This window comes from Fringilla coelebs (assembly GCF_963513975.1).
Source record: "Fringilla coelebs genome assembly, chromosome: 5".
Lineage (NCBI taxonomy): Eukaryota > Metazoa > Chordata > Aves > Passeriformes > Fringillidae > Fringilla > Fringilla coelebs.
In genome coordinates, this window is record NC_140033.1 from 68,648,790 (window position 1) to 68,668,733 (window position 19,944).

The 19,944-nt window shown below is 41.8% G+C and overlaps 1 protein-coding gene across 24 annotated transcripts in view; it reads right to left on the reverse strand.

Annotated features, from left to right (window-relative positions):
* The window catches only part of MICAL3 (microtubule associated monooxygenase, calponin and LIM domain containing 3), a 173,574-nt gene that overhangs the window by 16,195 nt on the left and 137,435 nt on the right, over nucleotides 1-19,944 (reverse strand). For 19 of the 24 annotated variants that reach the window (XM_084206569.1, XM_084206573.1, XM_084206571.1 and 16 more), the window contains 9 exons: nucleotides 17,234-17,338; nucleotides 16,531-16,650; nucleotides 16,043-16,134; nucleotides 13,204-15,082; nucleotides 12,192-12,286; nucleotides 8,511-8,561; nucleotides 6,814-6,921; nucleotides 5,608-5,701; nucleotides 770-820 (listed from right to left, as the gene is read on the reverse strand). In XM_084206569.1, coding sequence (XP_084062695.1) covers nucleotides 770-820; nucleotides 5,608-5,701; nucleotides 6,814-6,921; nucleotides 8,511-8,561; nucleotides 12,192-12,286; nucleotides 13,204-15,082; nucleotides 16,043-16,134; nucleotides 16,531-16,650; nucleotides 17,234-17,338 — 2,595 coding nt within the window. The remainder of the gene's footprint in view (nucleotides 1-769; nucleotides 821-5,607; nucleotides 5,702-6,813; nucleotides 6,922-8,510; nucleotides 8,562-12,191; nucleotides 12,287-13,203; nucleotides 15,083-16,042; nucleotides 16,135-16,530; nucleotides 16,651-17,233; nucleotides 17,339-19,944) is intronic. The other 5 variants (XM_084206572.1, XM_084206574.1, XM_084206561.1 and 2 more) reach the window with 2 other exon arrangements.

The following is a 19,944-nucleotide window of genomic DNA, read 5'->3' on the forward strand; positions in this document are numbered from 1 at the left end:
CATGAAGTAACATTAATTAAAGCAAGGGCAGAACCATGGTATAGAGTGATGACCAGATTCTTGAGTGAAAATGAGAACTAAACACTGCAATGTGTGTTTAGCACTAAATGGGGTATTAAAGCAATAGCATAGCAAGAAGCTTAATAGCTGTGTAGTGATGCAAACCAGATTCCAGCAAAAAATAACTGGAACTCTTAACAGCAAATTCTTTTTTAACCTTACAGTAAGACAAAACAAGAAAGAAGATATTAGTGCCATCTGCAAGTGTTTTCAAAGTCCCTTGAGGGAGCATTTTTGTTTTGTTAGATCAACAACACACTCTGGCTATTCAGGAAGGAAAAAAAAAAAGCCTCGGAAGGGCAAGACGGAGGCAACAGCATGACTAATCCTTGACAGTGCTGTTTGCTCTGCTGTCCCCTTAAAATACTTTCCTAAAAAACTTCAGTGATAGAGCTGGACTTTTCAAAGGAGAAGCAAAAAACCAGAATGACTTTCCACTGCTAGCAGGGAAGGTGGTTGGAGTGAAAACAGTAAGAAAATTTATAAAAAATCAGCACTGTGAAAAATAGAAGAGGGAGCCTTATACATGTTTTGTGGAACATGCCAGGATCTCCTGTTCCTGAGCTGGAAAAGGGGTTCTGCTATCATCAGTCATGTGCAAGGGCTGTTTCTTCTTGTTTGTGAGCCAAGGATGGGAGCAGTAGGTGAAGGGAGGGTGGGGAGGAGTGTCAGCAGGGTTAGTGTCAGCAGGAGGTTCAGCCATACATACCACCCAGATGCAAGTCGATGAGGTCACTGTAATAAGACTCTCCCCAATAGTCTACAACAAGGAATTGGTGAAGACAGAGTTATTGAGTCAGACACCCACCCTAGCCCCATACCATCAAAGCAATATATGAGAAAGACATAGAAACAAAAAAAGGGCAAACAAGAGACAGGCAGCTACACACATGGGCGCACACACACACATATATATACACAAACACTATATGTCTCTCTTTCTCTGTATATATACATATATGTACACACACACTAATATATCACAAACATATATATTGGGAAGATGAAGAGAAAATTTCCAGGAGGCAGGTGAGGACTTCCAAGGGGAAAAAATGAAGAAGTTTACACAGAGACACTTCACCTATTTGTGTTTGCAGCAGTACCTGACACTGATGTCTCTCCTGTTCTTGCTGGGAAAAGCAGAATTAATCCTGTTGCTTTGGAGCTGAGCAATGTGTCAGAAGGAAACTGTAATTTCTTAGGACAGCTGCAGGAAAGGTGTAAGGGTTGATTTTCTGGAGGTGAGTGAGTGGAGGATGGTGTGTGGCACACAGGTGAGGCACTGACTGAGCGCCGACACGGATGGCAAACACTCAGGTGTGGGAAGATGGGATTGTGTGCTCCTGCTGATGCAGTCTCTGTGCCAGGGAAGAACTGCACAGCAGTTTTCAGGACAGAGATGTGCATTCTCACAGCTGCTAGAGACAGGGGCACCACGAGTCTAGCACTGTGGAACAATTCATTGGGAGGAGACAGATGGAGGTACTGAGAGCAATGTTTCTCACTGCATATGATTCATTTGATGCAAAGAGGTGGCTCTTAAACTTTTCAGTATTGATCTGACAGGAGATGTTTTCCAAACACTTAAAAATGACTATCAAGGTTTATGCTAGAGGGAATAAAAGAAAGGTTCAGGAAATTTCTGATTTGACATATTTTTAAGTTAATGATTGACAAAATTCACAGAGGAAATCCAAGTCATTAGCATGTCCAAACAGGCGAATGCACTATAGTACAAATACACAGATATACAAATCACTATAATACAAATACTGCTGCATTAGTCACATTGTATTACGTTAATTAACTCCTTCAGGGTGTCCCTTGGGACGCCACAGAAAACTGAGAAAATTCTTCACTCATGATGCAATAGGAAGGGAGCAGGGAGGGAAGGAAAACAAGTAGCTCAGACCACTTATGTATAACAAACCTCCCCCTGAAGGAGAGCTTACACTGCCACCTGAAATAGAGCTTACCCTGCTAAGCATTCATTCTTGCTATGAATGCAGCTATCAAAGGCTGAGATCTCCTAAGATAATCACAGAGAAGACATTAAGGCAATTAAGTAATCATAGGTTGGAGATTTTCTGAATCAGAAACTAAATGTTAGATTGAGCATTCAGCTTCTGAAAGAATAAAAGAGCAACTGTGCTGTGCCTGAGGCTGAGCTAATTTTAAAAAAGAAAAGACAAGGAGGTAGCCAGGAAGGCACAATTATTTTGTTAGAATTAAAGTTGATGGTGACCTCCAAAATGTTTCTGAGTTTGATTAGCTGAAGAGCAAGTATGACCCTATAAATATTCCACCTTGACAAAGAGCAGATAATGTGTGAAATCCCTGGAAAGAATGTTGAGCTGCCTGTATCTATTGCTAACATCAAAAGCTGTAATCTCTCAGGAAAACAGCAGGCCATCACTGTGAAAAATTGATTAACAATCTTCTCAGTATAAGTTACTTGCCAAAAGCATACTAAGCATGATGCAAAGTGGATAGAAAGTTGAAACAAAATTATTCTAAGTAAATAAATTTTTATCTATAGAACTGGTTTTTGTTCTTACCCGTTGATCTGAAAAATGCTTTTTGCTAAGAATGGAAAGTGGTCCCGACGTGAGAGGTTTGAGGAATTAAAGTTAGTGGAAGACCTCTACAAAAGAAACACTTGCAAGATGGAAACATGACTAAGAAGCAATAGTTAGAAGATGATAAACAACATAGAGAACTAGTTCAGATGGTCTTGTCTTCTTCTATAATAGAAGAAGAAAAGAATCATTACAAGTTACAGAATTCTGTTTCTTCTGTCTAGATTTTTAAGTACCAAGAAACTACTATTAACACTACCCAAAACTCCATATTTTTCTCTTTCCCTACAGGGAAGGAGCCTGAAAATCCCACTCATTACAGAGCCTAATACATTGTCCTGGAACAGTTAATACTGGCTGCTGCCTATGGAAGAGCCATTATTTGGATGCTCTACTGCAATCCTTCTCTACTCATGTGGACAAAGTAAGTGCACAGCAGACACACCTCCCAGACCCCCCATTTTTCCTCCTTGCACAACCTTATAAAGAGATGCTTTATTTTTTTTTTTAAGATAGCAACACCACTTTACACTGCCTTTCTCTTTTTGAACTTTTGTTTTCATGGTTTCCTTAGAGGAGGGACTGCTCAGGGACAAAAGTATGACTCCACACTTTTCCACAGCAGTCCTTGCTGATGTAGTGCTCACTGTTAGGTCACAATGCAGATGACAGAAAAATGCTACTTCCCTCTTGAATAATTAGTGGATATTTCAGGCAGAAATGAACTTTATGGAATGTGATACCACAGATCTCAGAAAGAATGAATTCAGTTATTTTTATTGCAAACATGTAAAATGTCTGGAAAAGAAGCAGCTGAGGGGAAACCTTATTGCTCTCTAGAACTTCCAGAAAGGAGGTTGTAGCCAGGTGGGGGTGGTCTCTTCTCCCAAGTAACACAACAAGAGGAAATGGCCTCAGGTTGTGCCAGGGGAGGATTAGATTGGATTTTAGGAAACATTTCTTCATGGAAAGGTTTGTCAAGCCCTGGAACAGGTTGCCCAGGGCAGTGGTGGAGTCCCCACCCTGGAGGTATTTAAAAGACGCGTGGATGTGGCATTTTAGGGACATGGTTTAATGGCTTGGCAGTGTTGGATTAATTGTTGGGCTCATGATCTTGGAGGTCTTTTCCAACTTAAATGATTCTATGGCCATGTAGGAGGACCTAGAGAGGTGAAGCATGGAATTGATTTATAATCTTGTGTTTCAGTCAACACAGATTAAACATGCTGGTATTTCCCATCCCAACAGTGTGTTTCTGGCTAATCCCCTGAAATAGGGGGAAGAATTTAGGATGGTGAAATCCTTATGTCAGAGTTAAGCTTCTGCAAACATAACATATGACCTGTAGATAGAAATATTTTGCAAGAGCAAAGCACAGCCTAGAGACTTTCTGAAGAAAAGAGATCCCTTTTGCAAAGCAGGACCCACAATTTCACAGCTCTTCTAGGAAATGCACAAATACACAAACTCATCTAAGACTGCTTCCATTTGGGAGAGCTGGGAGTGAGAAGCTATTTATCCAAATTCTGCAGTGTCCCATATAAAATTGTAATTCTTACTCTTGGTCGTATTCTGTCCTCTCTGAACGTGTTTTAGACATTCTATGATTCTTCAGTGAGAAAACTCTATATAATATTAAGAATAATATTCTGTCAGCTGCTAAGATTTCCCACTTGTGCTGGCATGTCTTACATGAAAGTCATTTGGCAGCTCAATAATCAAGATTATTTGGACTTCCAGGTGAAAAGAAGCAAAATGAAAAGAACCATTAGAAACAATGGAGGTGGCTTTAGCAAGTCCAATAACTGGCAGGCCAGAGAACAGAGTGGGGCTACACAGGAACACACAGCATAAGGAAGGAGGCAGCCCCACAAAGACAGGCATTTGCACAGGCCTATCTTTTTGATCCCACAAATGAATAAAGACAGACTGATCATAAACATATTGAAGTCCTCAAGACTGTTCTTCACACTTGTAGTACCAGTTTGCTTTGCTGAGCACTCAGTCCAGCTTCTTTGGGACACCCTCATAGAGCACCAGACATGGCTAATTCTGGCTGAGTAGTAACTGGCAGGAAGCCACAACAGACTTTTTCTCTGGTGCACCCTCACTGCTTAATCAAGCTCCATCTTCAGAGGCATAGATGTGGCTCTTCAAGCAACAAGCAAACATTTTCCAAACCTCTGTTCCACTCTTGCCATTTCTGAACTCTGACCCTTGTGATCAGATACATCAAGACACACACTGCATTTGCCTGTTGGATATTTGACTCCTTACAAATTGAGGACTTTTTTCCCAAATCATTATACTACTATCAGCATTATCTGAACCAGGTACTCCTCCACTGATATGCTTGCCAGATCAGATGATACTAATTTAATTTAATTTCAAGTACACACAACATTTTGTTTTAACAGCTTGACATGGATACCTTTCAGTACACATGTGCATTTCTGCTCTGCACAACTTTGTCAGAAGTAGCCAGTGTGCTGGGCTGTGCAGTGAGGAAGATGTTCTGTGATGGTCCCTTGTAAGGACACTACCTTGATAATCCAACATAAAAGAGAAAGCACACACCATTCCACAATTATTTCCTTCACATACAAACAGGGTTGTCTCACTGTGACAACTCTGTGTGAATGGCAGCTGCAAAACCCCTGCAATTTTCCAGCTGTAGGATCCAGTAGTATGCACAAACAGCCATTAGTAGTAGCTGGATAATTACCTCCTACACCTCAGGCAAAGGTAAATGATCTAAGTCTCTGCCAATAGGGAAGTCCCAGAATTAAAAGAAACACAGGAAAAACAAGGCCTCAAAAAGTCAGCAGAAAAGGGAGAAGGGATTCACACTGGGAACAGTCTCTAGGCTATAATGGTCCAATTGCCTCTGAAATCCAAACAGCTACGGATTACTGCACAAGCACTTGGTAAGAAAACATGGAAAACCAAACCAAGTTGTGATGGATACCTGCTTCTCCTCGAAGGGCCTTCTCCACAGCAACTCCTCTCTCCTCGAGTTGCCTCTGCTTCTCTTCCACTTGTTCCAACTGCCGCTGGATAATCTGTTCAGAGAAGAATGGAGCAGAACCTCACCAAAGCAATTCTCCTGCTCTGTCTGCAGCACATATCCAGTACTAAGAGATTTCAGTCAGATTTGCCTTTTCAAAAACAAGTATTTGTATTCAACAACACCCTGCTTTGTAACCTTCATAGAGAGCAGACAGGCACAACTTCCCAAGGATATTTCCTGGGAATTGCAGTGAGAAACCTCAGAGAAAGAGAAAACAATTCTTATCTCTACTTACTGCTCCTGTTATTTTTGCACATGTAGAATGTGTTAGGAAGATTATTTACCTAAGTGATTTATCAATTAGATTCTACTAAGGATTATTTTGATTCCTTGGCCTATTGGGTCAAAGCTGTGTCCTGGCTGTCTAGAGAGAGTCGTGGGTTTTTCTTTAGTATCTTTTTGGTATTCTTTAGTATAGTTATAATATAGTATTAATGTAATATAGTATAATTTTAATAAAGCAATTGTTCAGCCTTCTGAATCAATAGTCAGATATCAATCATTCCTCACGCTGGGGGCTCCCTACATTTGATACTGCTTCAACAGCAAGCATCACAGATTCTGGTGACTGCATCCTCCCCACCCTGCTGTATCTTAATTCTTAAATTTGCAAACACCTTGATATATTCATTTATTTGCTACAACGCCTATGACCTTCCTGAACACTGAACTGAAAGGTGATGCTACTCAGTCAGCTGCAGTTTTTGACAAACCCCATTGCATGTGGATGCTGTCAGCAGTTTTCCAGCAGACTCTCTGGTAACTAAAGGTTAATTTGATAACATATCACCCACCAGCAAAACCTAGCAAAGCAATGATAGGTGCAGCTCCATCAGCATTTTGTGAGTATCACTGTTCCATTCAGTGCATGATGGTTGCTAGAAAGGTGTTATGGGCATTATTTATCTCACTGTAAAACTCTTGTGATAGGTTTCAGCCATCCTTCACTTCTCTGTGGCATGACATGAAATTTGAAAGAGGGAGCAGGAGCACTCAGGTAGAAAGAGAAGATTCTGTTCTGATACCCTCAGAGGAATGTCAGGATCAGGGTGCATTCACACAGAGTTGTCTGTGTGCCATGGCAAGAGGCTTGTGAGACACTACCTGAGCTCTGTGTAACCTCTTGAGCTCCTCTTGCTTGGCTTGTCTGCGGGCAGCTTTCTGTACTCGCCGCGTCAGCTTGGCGTTCAGCTCCTCTTCTGTGTAGGCCCTCTGAAGGAAGGAAAAACAGCAGCAGATCTTATTTACATGCTCAGGGATATGAGGGCAGGGATGACCATTTTCTCTTCCAAAAATCTCAGAAGGGAGGTGTTCTGTCTTTGCCATGGCTGTGTCAAAAGTCAAGCTTCTGTAGGCAAAGGTGTTCACGGTGCAGTGAGCAATAATTTCAGGATCAAATCAGGAGTGAAGAAGCATTTAAGCCAGCTGCAAAGCTGTGATTTTATATGACATCCCACCCCCCTGCCTTCCACTGCTATATGAAACCTCTCCCAAAGATCAAACCAGTTTTTATTCTCAGTAATTTTCATTTCTCAATAAATTTAGCCAAATGGATTTAGATAAATCAATGAGTACCATGTAGAGGGTTCATCTTGATAGGAGTTCCCTTGATTTCATTTTAAAAGAGGGTAAAGGCTTGTCTACATGAACGGTTATAGCAGTGTAAGCTAAGAAATTACTATAGACTAATGTAGAATATTGCACCACCAGAAGCCATCCAAAAGGGGAAAAGCTAAGTTTATAGAAATAAAAGGGTATTTCCTCTTCTTTTCTATCAGTGAAACTAGTTCAAGAATATGTCTTTCTAACATTACTGAAATTTGGTTTAGGATCTTACCAGATACACTAGTTGGATACATCATAGCCTAGAAAGGCTTTCTCTCAAAGAGATTTAAGAGTGGAAAAAATACTTGACAACTGCACTAAGTAAACTACAGTGATGAAAAAGCCTCTTTTCTCATGTACATGTATGTAAGCTTTAAGGGGCTGCTGTAAACATGTGTCTTCCACTTCTGGAAAGAGATCTCCTCCATGGACAGTCAACTTCAAGAATAGAATGTTATGTCAGACCACCCTGAAATTTGCTAGATCTAGTTATTGTGCTGCCACAGTCTACTTCTGTTGGTGGTTCTCAGTGAACAGTGTTTAAGGTAGGATCACAGCTTAATTAAAAATCCCTCAGCTAAGTCATTGGCAAGCACCACTGTTAAAGCTTCAAAAAGCTCACACTTTACTCCTTCTTTTTTGAAAACACAAATCCACGATGGTACTCAAGTGAGAAGGTAAGGAGACAGAACACATGACCTTTCTATCCCATATAACACTGTTGTGACTGCAAAGACAAGACAATAAGAATTTCAGAAAGCAGCAACTTCTGTCTTGATTTTAGCTTGACACAGAATTTCACTAAGATTTGAGCCAACTCAGCAATTTTGAAAGCTGCTGATTGAAGTGTGATGATTCATTTGAACTCACATTCGAAGCATTAAAAAAGAAGAATATGCAAACATATTTAAGTGCCTTGAAAACCAATTTGTTCTGAAGCTCACAGACAATCCACATCACTGCACGGTGGTGCACTGATAAATGCATGCATTCCAACCAGACATTTCAGAGCTTTATGCATTTTTGGGAGACATCCTCTACAAAGAATTTGCTGCCCATGTCTGCTAACATCTCAGGCATGCACAGTCAGAGTTGATGTTAGTGCACATGTGGTTGGAGCTATGGATTCAATGGGTTAATGTATAGGGGGACATGCAATGCAACAATGGCCAACTAGTGGGAAAGGGAGACACTACCTTTGACGAGTATGATCTCTTGAATGCCAAGGCGTGTGGTACATAGATCGACTTTAAAGGGGCAATGGTAAAGGGAGAAAAATAAAAAAAAATGCACAAAATGAAGCAAAATCAGTTCAACATTGAAAACAGATGCACAGTAATAAAACAAAGTGGTTTTTACATGGAACGAAATTGTGCAAATGCTGAATGTGACCCAGACCGATGGAGCACAATGGAACTTCTGGCTACAAAATCAAGTTTCTAGCACTTTCCTGAAGGCAATTAGTTGTGGCAGCCTCCTTGAAGATACAGTCAACTTGGAAATACCTTTTTCTAGAGGAATTTTTTGGCCTTTGTCTACCTGTATGAGTATGAAATTCAGGCTTAAGGTTTGGAATAATGGCTTATTTCTGGAACATATTTGGTTTGAACTGGCTCGGCTAACCATGTATTGCTCTGTCACACAACTCTCCATTTACATTCTGATTTACTGTCTCTCCTAGGAGTTGTGTTTATTCCAGTTTTAAATTATCTCTATTTCATAGAAATGATAATTGACATTTAACCGAATTCTAAATCTTATTCACTGCTTCATGAACTAAGAAACACCAGAAGGGCTCAGAGTGAGTTATGTGTCCTGCACTAATAGAACCTCCTTGTCTAAAGGGAGAGCCTCCAAAGATCTTGAGGAGCTAAAACTGGAGGGGTAAAGGAGCAGAAAAAGGAGGGGGAAATCACTACTTACTCTAGGCAAGGACATGCTATGCTACCCTATACTCAAATATAAGGCAGTAAAGCACTCAGCTTCATTAGCTAAGAAGGGAGGTAAATTTCCCTTCATGCCATGAAGTCCAGAAGGCATTGTGCCACTCAGGGCAAACAGACAGCATTTTGCACTCTCACATTCTATTAACTAAAACCAGTCACAAACGAGAAGCCAGAGAACAACACCAGCATGTTTGCAGGCTACAGGAAAAAGCAAGCTACCCGTGGTGGTGAACACCTGAGCACAACACCACACCTGTACAGGAACAATGACAAACACACACATGGTGACAGTACACCTACAAACACAACACCCACGGGGCGCTCACGTCAGGAATTCTTTACAAGATGCTTCTCTTGAGAGACACCACATTAAACAACACTGAATTAATTCACTGCTGATCACAAAGAGCAGGCTAAACAGAGCAGGCTGTCTGGGAAGCAAGCTCACTACATTACCACAAAAGCAGCACAAACAGGATTTCAGTTTGGAGAAGGGGTTCACATAGAAGTTCAGGAGCAAACAGTAAGTCAGCTCTTACCCATATAAAGTAGCAGGCAGGTTATAACTTAAAAAATACAACTCCCACCCCAAACCAGTACAAACCCAGCTTGGTCAGACTCGAAGTTTGGTTACATTTCTTTTGACAGCAAGGCATTCCAGTGTTTGCATGTATATTCTACATCCTTGGATAGGATGCAACAAAATGAGGTAAGTCAAGTTTTCAGATCCATAACCTCTAAATAAATACATTCTCAAAACTATTCTTAAGAAAACAGGCAGATGCTGGGTAAATAAATCCTTAATGTAACTTCAGCAACAGCAAATGAGTGAAAATCAGACACTACCACCAGATCCTTGACAGAGCTTGGGAGATATTTTCAGTATGAGGATTCCAGGCATCTGCCACTGTCACTTATCATCCCCTCCTGTGCTTAGAATGTGATCTTTCTTTCTGCAAAAGCCATTTTAAATCTAAGTGCCACAGCATAGAAAAAAATGACCATCAAGGCAGACCAAAAACTCTGTAACTCTTATCTGAACCCCGGGTATTGGGTATCTGTCCTCTGTTGGCCCCAGGTACCTCATTCTTCTGCATCTCTTGGAAAATGCAGAATTTCTCATGAAACGCCTTGAGGGCATGCAAGGGGGAATGGAAGGGGGAGAGAAAAAAGGGAATAAAATAAAAACAAAATAATCTTCCTCTCAGATGAGATCTAGATCAACTAGGGAAAGAGATTAAAAGAGAGATAAGTAAATACAGAAAATTCCTATTTAGTTCATCAATTTCTTCCACCAGCCTTAAATTCATTCATTAGCTATTCTAGTTCATTCTACCACATATACTTAGAAAGCATTTCATATGACACTTCAATTTGCAGTGCTTCCACACCTTTGCCATCTCAGCCAAGGATCAACTTGGCATCTGAGATTGATTTGTGCACATGGGATGACAGGTTTGAGACAGGAGGCACAGGCCACTGTGCCTGTGACATTTCCCTCCCAGAGGCTCTTTTCTTCTTGAGCTTTTTTACCATGTGTACCAGGCACCACCAGGAAAGAACAGTGGGAACACAGTTTTCATTTTAGTGCACCAGAAGAGCCTTAGTGTTCTGGGGGGTCAATAAAATCTCTACATAGTCCTCCATATTGCCAATTCTATCTAGTAGAGCTTAGAGGCTCTCAGCAATGAAAGCAGGATTCTTCATTACTATGATCAAACAGTTCCTTAAATTATTCCCTTGTTTTTGCATTAATAATGACATTCTAAAAATTAATAAAATAATCTAAAAACACCTAACTTTGAAACTTTGCTTTCACTATACATTTTCCACATATAAATGTGTGCAACTGAACTAAATTCTTATATTAGATCCTTAGGTCAGTAGGGAGGGTGCACAGCAAGCTCCCTACCCTGGACTTCAGGAGAGCTGACTTTGGCTTCTTCATGGATCTGCTTAGTGGAATGCCAAGGGATAAAGCCCTGGAGAGAAGAGGGGCCCAGGAAAGCTGGTTAACATTCAAGGATTGCCTCCTCCAACCTCAGAAGTAATGCATCCTAACAAAGAGGCAAAAATTTTGGGAGGTCTGTGTGGATGAAAACAAGGGGCTCCTGGACATACTCAAACAGAAACAGGAAGTCTACAGAGGGTAGAAGCAGGGGCAGGTAGCCTGGGAAGAATTCAGGGAAATTCTCTATGCAGCCAGGGTCAGGTTAGGAGAGCTAAGGCCCTGACAGAATTAAATCTGCCCAGGGACATCATTGGCAACAAGGAAAGGTTCTATAGGTATGTCAGGGACAAAGGAAGACTAGGGAAAACATGGGCCCTCTCCAGAAGGAAAATGGAAACCTGGTTATCCAGGATATGGAAAAGGCTAAGCTGCTCTAACTTTGCCTTGATTTTCACCAGCAAGTGGCTCCAGCCACAGCATCCCAGTCACAGAAGGGGTTGGGAGAATGAAGAACTGCCCATATAGGAGAAAGAACACCTAAGGCACCTACAGGTGCACAGGTTCTGAGGGAACTGGCAGAGGAAGGGCCTAAGCCACTATCATCATATTTGAGAAGCTGTGGCAGTATGGTGGAGTTCCCACTGACTAGAAAAGGGGAAACAAAATCCCACTTTTAAAAAGGGGGAAAGGAATATCCAGGAGACTCCTGACCAGTCTGTCTCCTTTTAGTGCCCAGTAAAGTAATGGGAGAGTGAGACAATGGATCCTTCTTACAATAACAGTGCAGAGTAGCTTGTAATCATGAAAACAAGTGAAACCATCTTATTTTAGATAGGACAGCCAGCCAACTTAAAGGAAGACCTGCTCCATGGGAGAAAGAGAAACAACAACATTAATCACCTAGGTTTCTGATGTGATTCTCTGAGTCTGTGATCTGACTGGTGCTAGACCCATCTAAAATGCATTTCCTACCTACATACCTCTCGTTTGGATTTCTGGGAGGAGCGTTCCAGAATATCGTCACTGGAGAGGTCGGAGTCCTCTGAGAAACTCAGGTGCTGACGGAGCTGTAAATCTGTCAAGGTGGGAATAAAAGAAGGACTTTAGAGAAGTGGTAACAATCCTTTCTGTAAACTCTTCAGAGCTCAGCTGTAGGTTGTTTGATTGAGCACCAAAAATACACAGTCCTTTCATGTCAGTGTCAGTTGTTTTGTCTGGGAGGGATCAAAGAAGCCCAGCTCCACAAAATGACCAGCATGAGTGTGAGCTGTTCTAAGAGAGCATCACTTTCTCCAAATGCTGTTAGAAATAATGATCATGGTTCTCTTTTTGTGTTGCATCAATGCTCTTAGGATAGATAAAGCACTTGGAATTACAGCAGCTGGCTCTCTTTTGGCTGTTTGTACATTGCCAGATAAATGTAACATGTTTGCTTTTAATCATATTTATGGGTAACTCTTCTTTACTGTATATCCCAAACTACCATTAAACATTTCTGCCTGCAACTGGTGGGCATGTGAAGGATTTACAGGAGGCTGTCAAATCCCTCCTTCAGAGATCAGCAGACAGATCAGATTACTGAGAACAGGAATAACAGCATCTCTGCAGTCTTCAGCTTCTGTGGAGCCAGGCGAAAGAAAGAAGAGAGATCAGCCAAAGAAAAGATGAAGATCAGATTTAAAGTAGGGATGAAATGTCACAAATTCCAATAAATGATGCTTATTTCTCAAATCTAAGACATAAAACAGATGTACCTTGTCCATATTGAGAGTTAAGCCTTTAGTTAGAATTCCAATTTTTTTTCAGTGGGCTCTGTAAATATGCAGAAACACAAATCCAGAACCTAGCACTTACCCTGCTCTGCCCATCTGACACTGGGGAGCAGCAGCATTCAGCACAGCAGCTGAACAACAAAGCAAACCAAAACTACTTTCAAGGACACCTTGGAAAAGCAGGAGAAGTGCACAGTGCAGAGGCACTTATCTGTTATACCTGCAGCTGTAATCAGTGGAGAGGGTTTGTGCTTGCCAGAATCCACAGTGGCATTACTTGAGGGAGTACTTGGGCAAGATTTCTCATCAGCCTTTTTCTTCTTGTCTTTCTTATAGCCAGAGAAAACAGACTTCCATAACGACCTAGGCTTTGTTGCTTCCTCTGTGCCACCACTAGATTTGTCAGAAAGTCTGCTATCGTTTTTGGATTTCTTCTCCTTTTTGTTCTTACGAGGGGAGAACAGGGAACTTCTTTTCTTACTCTTCCCACTGGAGCCTTCTGAAGAGCTGACAGACCCTTCAGGTCCAGCCATATCAGCAGGAGGAGTGGAGTACTTCTCAGCAGCAGAATTATGTTTTCGTGCGGATCCCTCTGCTAATTTCAAGGCCAAATGTTTTGGAGACTCATAAAACAACTCTTTGGTCTTCAAGGGCATGGAAGACGCCTTTCGTGCCCTTGTGGCCCCAGTAGCAGCAGCAGCAGCAGTCATCTCCATGTCTTTCATCTTACACAACTGTTTAGCCATGGCATCTCGTAGTGCTGGGCTCTTGACAGACTTCTCTCTGGCTCTCATTCTCTCTTCAGCAAGCTCCTTGGCCTCCACAGAAATGTCAGGGAACACTCTCTTCTTGTGGTGAACCCCTCCTTCCATGGAGGGAGGACCACCATTTTCTTTGACCAAGGGCAGAAGATGTGGTTTCTCTGGCCTTGGCCTACTGGTAGGGGGTGTGAAGAACTTCTCGTGAAGGCTCGAGTCCTCCGTCCTGTCATCGTACGTGTCCTCCACGTCATCGGCAAACGGAATTTCATCCACGCTCTCCGCGAACGACTTCCGCACCTCCTCCCTCTTGGCCGGGGGCGTCTCCTTGGCAGGAGGGGCTGGCTCCTGGTGTCGGGGAGCAGGAGGTGTTGATGCTGGTGTTGGAGGTGACCTGGCTTCCACCTCATTCTGCCAGAGTGCCTGGTACCTCTTCCTGCGCAGCGTGGCCGGCTCCTCGTTCTGAGGCGGTGGTGGGGGCGGGCTCGATGGAGGAGTTAGCATGGTGGAGTCAGAAGTGTTGAAGCTCTGGCTAGCCATAGTTCTCATGTTAGATGAGCTCTCCTGAAGGCCAAGCCCAGAGCTGCTGGATACCTCTCCCCGTACTTCACTGGAAATCTTTAGCTCTTTTTCTGATGGAGACTTTGGAGTGAGCAGAGAAATCTGCTCATTTTCTAACTTGGACAGTCCCTGCCTTCTTGGGGCAGGCTGGGGTTTCACAGGATGGATCCTTTCATCCCCTGAAATATTCCTGCTACTGAAAGTCTTCTGAGGAGTTGTCTCCAGAGCAGACACAGTGAAGTTGCTCTCTGAGCGTTTGTTCCTGTCCACAGGGGTGAGCCCCAAGCTCCTTCGGATTTCAGCACTCTTCATCCAGAACTCTTCCACCAGGCTGCTCCGTTTCAGGGCTTCTTCTGCAGTAGTGGGGCTCCCCAGTTTTTCCACCTCACCATCCTGGCCCCTCAGGGCCAATTTGGCTAAAGGAGTAGATGTTAAGGCTGGGACAGGTTGGAAACATACTGGAGGCTCCACTGGGGATGGAATGGATGTTTCAGCAGAAGGCAAAGGCTGGGAACAGATAGGCATTTGAGCAGATGCTGGGGATGAGGCCAGTGCTGGTGCTCCTGGCTGAGACTCTGCTAGTGATGGGGGTGCAATGGCTTCTGGTGATGCAACAGGCTGGGACAACACTGGAGATGGTGGCACCAAAGGGCTCTTAACTTTCATTTCTTTGGGAATTTCATCCTTTGGTCTTTCCTCAAGAATGAAAGGCTCAGGAAAAAAGCGTGGCTCTGGAGATGTTCCTGCACGGCAGACTTCAGCCAGGGGACCTTCTGCATCCTAAAGAAAAGTGAAAAGGGGGAATATTAATAATCACTGAGCACATGAGAATACGGCTTCCTTTTTTTTTTTTTTTTTTTTTTGCTTTTAACAGAGCTAGAAATAAGGAAACCATCCAAGTATCAAAATACTAATGTCCCAAAGTCTGCCTGCTAAACAATAACTGTGTCTGCCAGAATCATTAGATGGCCATCAAAAAAACAAACTTTATTTTTCTAGAAAGTGAACGCTGTCAGCAAATGCTGTCAGCAAGCCAGACTCAGCCCACTGTAAAAGTAAACTGGTTTATGCCAAAGCTCTCCAAGACAATATTTTAGCAATATTTTAGCAATTACTTTAAAAAAAAAATAAAACCAAAACATTTGGAAGGGAAAACTTGAACTGAACATTTTAAGGGTCATATACTTCCAGCTCTTACACACTGCAGTGCACTTGCAAGCTGTCTCCCAGGGCTGACAACATGACAGTACAACACCAACATGACTCATTTCCTTAAGCTGAACTATGTTGAGCTCTGGAACAAAGAGGCACTGCTTTGGTTACTACTGGTAATTGGTAATTTGGTAATTTTCAATTGCAGCTGCACAGAATTTGCTTTTAGCCCATCAAAGAGAGCCAGACCAAGCTAAACAGGAAACACCTTACCTATGGCTCCCTACATTTATCACATATACCTGTTGCTAGCTGCTTACTGAAATTGAAATACCCAGTATAATTCTGCCTGGGGCTTTGTGGTGGGAACTTGTGTGGCTGTGATAGAGCCACTGCACCCTGAAGATAGGCAAACAGATAGTATACATTATATTTTAAGCCTAAATGAAGTCAGTTTTCAAGATCAACATAAATATTAGAGACAGGAAAGGAGAGCCCCCTGCTGTCAGTCCTCATTAGTTTATCCAATGAACTCTTTTACTGAACTACAGGTGCTAAGCAGAAAATGTCAAAGACTCCCTTTCTTACCTCTGCTTCTTTTGCTTTGGGACTAGCAGCTGGAGACAGAGGAAGAACACTGTCACTAGAGGGCTGGATAGGGATGGGTGGCTTGCATGGATCTAGGGAAAAGAAAAATGTTACAAAAATACACAAACCATTAATATTCTATCATTCTTTTAATGTTACACACAGCAAGTAGTGTGTAACAAATTTTTTGGCTTTTTACAAATTTTAGATCGGACATCTGGAACACAAAAAAATTTTTTAAATGTCCAAAATGGTACAAGCTTTTTAATAACAACTTTTACAAGAAAAAAACAGTTAGAAGGGTTCTCACATTTTACAAAACTGTAACTAATGGATTCAGAACATTCTTCTCAAAATGTTAATGCAAGCACAGACCTTGCCACTGAGAGCTGTGAGACAGTTCAAATCCAAGAGACTCTTCTCCTAAATCCCATAAACTATCTCAAATGCAATTAACATCATTCAAGCACTAAAGAGAAAGTGATTACCTTCTGTCACACTGTGAGAAGCACTTTCTGCTTCTTCTTCATCCTCAGACACTTTCAGCTCTGCCCCTTCTGCACCACTCTGACGTAAGCGAAACTCTGCTTCTGCATCAGAGGCGATGTCTGATCACGGAGGGAAAAAACCAAGAGAACTTGGATACAAGTCCAGCAGGGCATAATACTTTCTATTCACATGGTGCTAACCACTTTCATAACCTGAACACTTAAATGTTCACTCTATTTTTGGTGATAATTAGTCATTTAAGCAGTAAATGTAAGCAGTAAATGATTGGACTGTTAGTAAAAAGAGTTAAATCAGTAATTGAAGTCCTGCCTTATCAGTTCTCTAGAAAATTTTCCATGTTTTCTGCCATATGCAGTTAATTTTACAATAGCACAGGAAGCATTCTGACAGTATTATGGACCTTTCACAAATTTAATTCTATTTCTGTTATTCATAAGGATTAGTATTGAATACAGACACAAGAAATAGGGTGAGAGGACATGAGAAATTCATTACATAATCCAGGACACTGAGGTTCTTCTCATTCTTTTTGTCCCTCACTCCTGGCTCCCTCTCAGATATTTGAAACAAACTCCCACACCTCTAAAAATAAGACCAGGTTTAAGTACCCTCATGCAAAGTGTTCATTGCCAATACATTCTGTCCACACAACAGTTTAAAGGCTGCACAGTGGTACCCTACCATCATCCAGCTCTGCACCCGTGTCTCCCTCTTCACCTGCCTGCCCTTCTGTGTCTGCAGGCTCTGTGCCCAGCTCATCCTCCACATCATCCTCCTCACATGGAGCTAGAATATATTCAAATATTGAGGAAAAAAAAAAGAAAAGAAAACAAACACTACACAGTGAAAAAGTTCTATTGAACTGTACCAACAGTTTGCACTGGAGATGTTTATCAGTTACTGTCAATACAAGAAATCCTGAAATGTGTCACCTGGAGAGATATCTATGGTGAAGTGACACTTCCAGACTCCAGTGAATCAAGGAATGCCTGCCCCTGGGGAGTCCCCAAGGTACTTACAGTGAAAGCTACCAGGGCTTTTCTGAGCAACAGGTGTTGTGAAAAATTAAACGAGAAGGGGACCGGGAGGACATCAAACCAGAATAACAGTGACTGTTCTTCCAGGAAGATTTTGGTTTTTTCTTTACCACAACAGAACAGTTATCACCACTTGATAGCATATGTGTATTAGGTCAAAACTGGAACCTCACAATTAACCAGGACTGTTCATCTTGAAATTGAAACTGGCTTTGAGAGTCTAAGTCAAAGACAGTCTGGGTATGGGATTTACCATTATTACACTTGGAAACTGTTTAACTCTGTGCAGCTACAGCAGTCTTTGGTGATAAGGCCTAAGAAATGCATATGCTGTACAAGTGACTAGTGCACAAATTGAGACACTTTAAAGCAATTAAAATTACATATATAAAACCTTTTTTTCTGTTACAGATCATTAATTGAGACACTTTAAAGTAATTCAAATTAGATATTCAAAACTTTTTTTTTCCATTTACAGACCACAATTTGATTTACTAGGTTAAAACAAAGAAGAGATTCTTGAATTTGTAACTCTGAAAACTATGACATCTGACACTACTGCTTTTGACAGCATTTAATTACAGGAGGAGAGACAAGACCAAAGTGTGGATATAAATCTCATTATTAAATCATACTTAAAAAAAACAAAACCTGTGCAATGGATGATTTGTTGCCTTTTTTTTTTTGGTTAAACATTTCCATTAAACATAATTTAAATATTAAAAAAAAAAGTGAGCACTTCCAGTTCCTGATCCCTTTTATTTACTAGTGGCTCTTGGAACTATTCACATCATTGCATTCTTAATTAAGGGAATCTTGAAAACAATCTTAATTCCCCCTAAAACTGAGGTCTTGCAGCCTCTCCTTTAATACAGGTTTTTGCTTATTTCAAAAGACAGCCTTCAGCAGGTGGTTTGTCTTCTTCCTTCAACCTGAGAATTTCCTTTTTTCCATGCTCTGTAGTGAGCATGGAGTAGTTTATTTTCTGTCAACTACTGTGAAATGCAGTTCCATTCATATGTGATAATGTACTGGCCTATTCCTTTACATCAGAGGATTATCAAATCCAGACCCTTACCTATGTCAAGCACAGGAAAACTGAATCATGTGGAAAAGGCTGGAGTGCCCACAGGAGCATTTATAAATCTACTGAACAAAACCAAACCATGTCCCAGTCTGCTCATTGCTTAGGTATGCAATAGCTTATGTTACTTTGGAAATGATAATGTCATGGAATGACTTCATGGTAGTAGCAAATGTGAGTAATCTTAACCAAGATTTGCAAAAAACATTACTAATGTTAAGAATATCTGAATCCAGTATGTATGGGTGGGTCTTCAGATTCAGAAACCATGAATGGATGTGACACACACGGATTATGTTGGAGAGAGAGGAGAAAATCAGGTTTTAAATAGGTTGGTACAAAAAAACTCCATGGTAAGATTACAGATGCATCAATAGGTAACAACTTGGTGCAAGGGTGAACCCCATTCTGAGGGACACAAGAAGCTTGCAGTGGCTGGTTATATGATACATATACTGTGCATATACATATATGCAGTTAGGATGAGGAGCAAGAGGCCAAAAGCTGTCACACCATAACTCAGAAGTTACACACTACTGCAGCCAGAAACTGGGATCAGCACTTGGTTCATATTAGCTGGCAGCTGTGAGCAGCCTGCATCGTGTGCAGACACCTTGTAAACACTGCTGACTTGCCAAAGCAGCAGCAGAAGCAAAGTTTTAAAGGCAAGCTGGCTATTCTGATGTGCCAAAGCAACTCAGCTGTAGATCAACCACCTAGCACAGGCTGCTCCTCTAATTCAGGCACCTTCACAGCTTCACACAATGTACTCCCTCACTGTCATCCCAGAATCTTCAGGCTCATCAGTTTGTAACAGAGCTTAGAGGACCACACAAAAAATCAGCTGAGCTCTACCATCCTTCAACATTCCTGAGGCTTTCCTGAATAAAGAGAAATACAACAACCACCACTATTCCTAAAGATCTTAGCTTCAGCTTTTCTTTGTTGTTTTCTCCACCACATAACTACGGTTTGCAGTTGCTAGAGAGAAGTACAATTGCTGTAACCACTCTCTGTCCCTTAACCTTTCAACTGCAAGAAAGCCCCGTGTTCTTTTAGTCTAAGGGCTGGGGGAAGAAAACCTGGCCCCATCTTCAGCTGACCAAGCAAATCTGAGCGCTCAGCTGGATCCCTCCTGCGTTCCTGCCCCCAGGATGAGCTGTCCCTGGCCTGCCTGGCGAGGGTTAGGGTGAGTGTGGAGCTCATGCGAGAAGGGGCTGTCTGAGCAAGGCGGACATGCACACTCCCGTCCCCCCTCCACCTCCACTCAT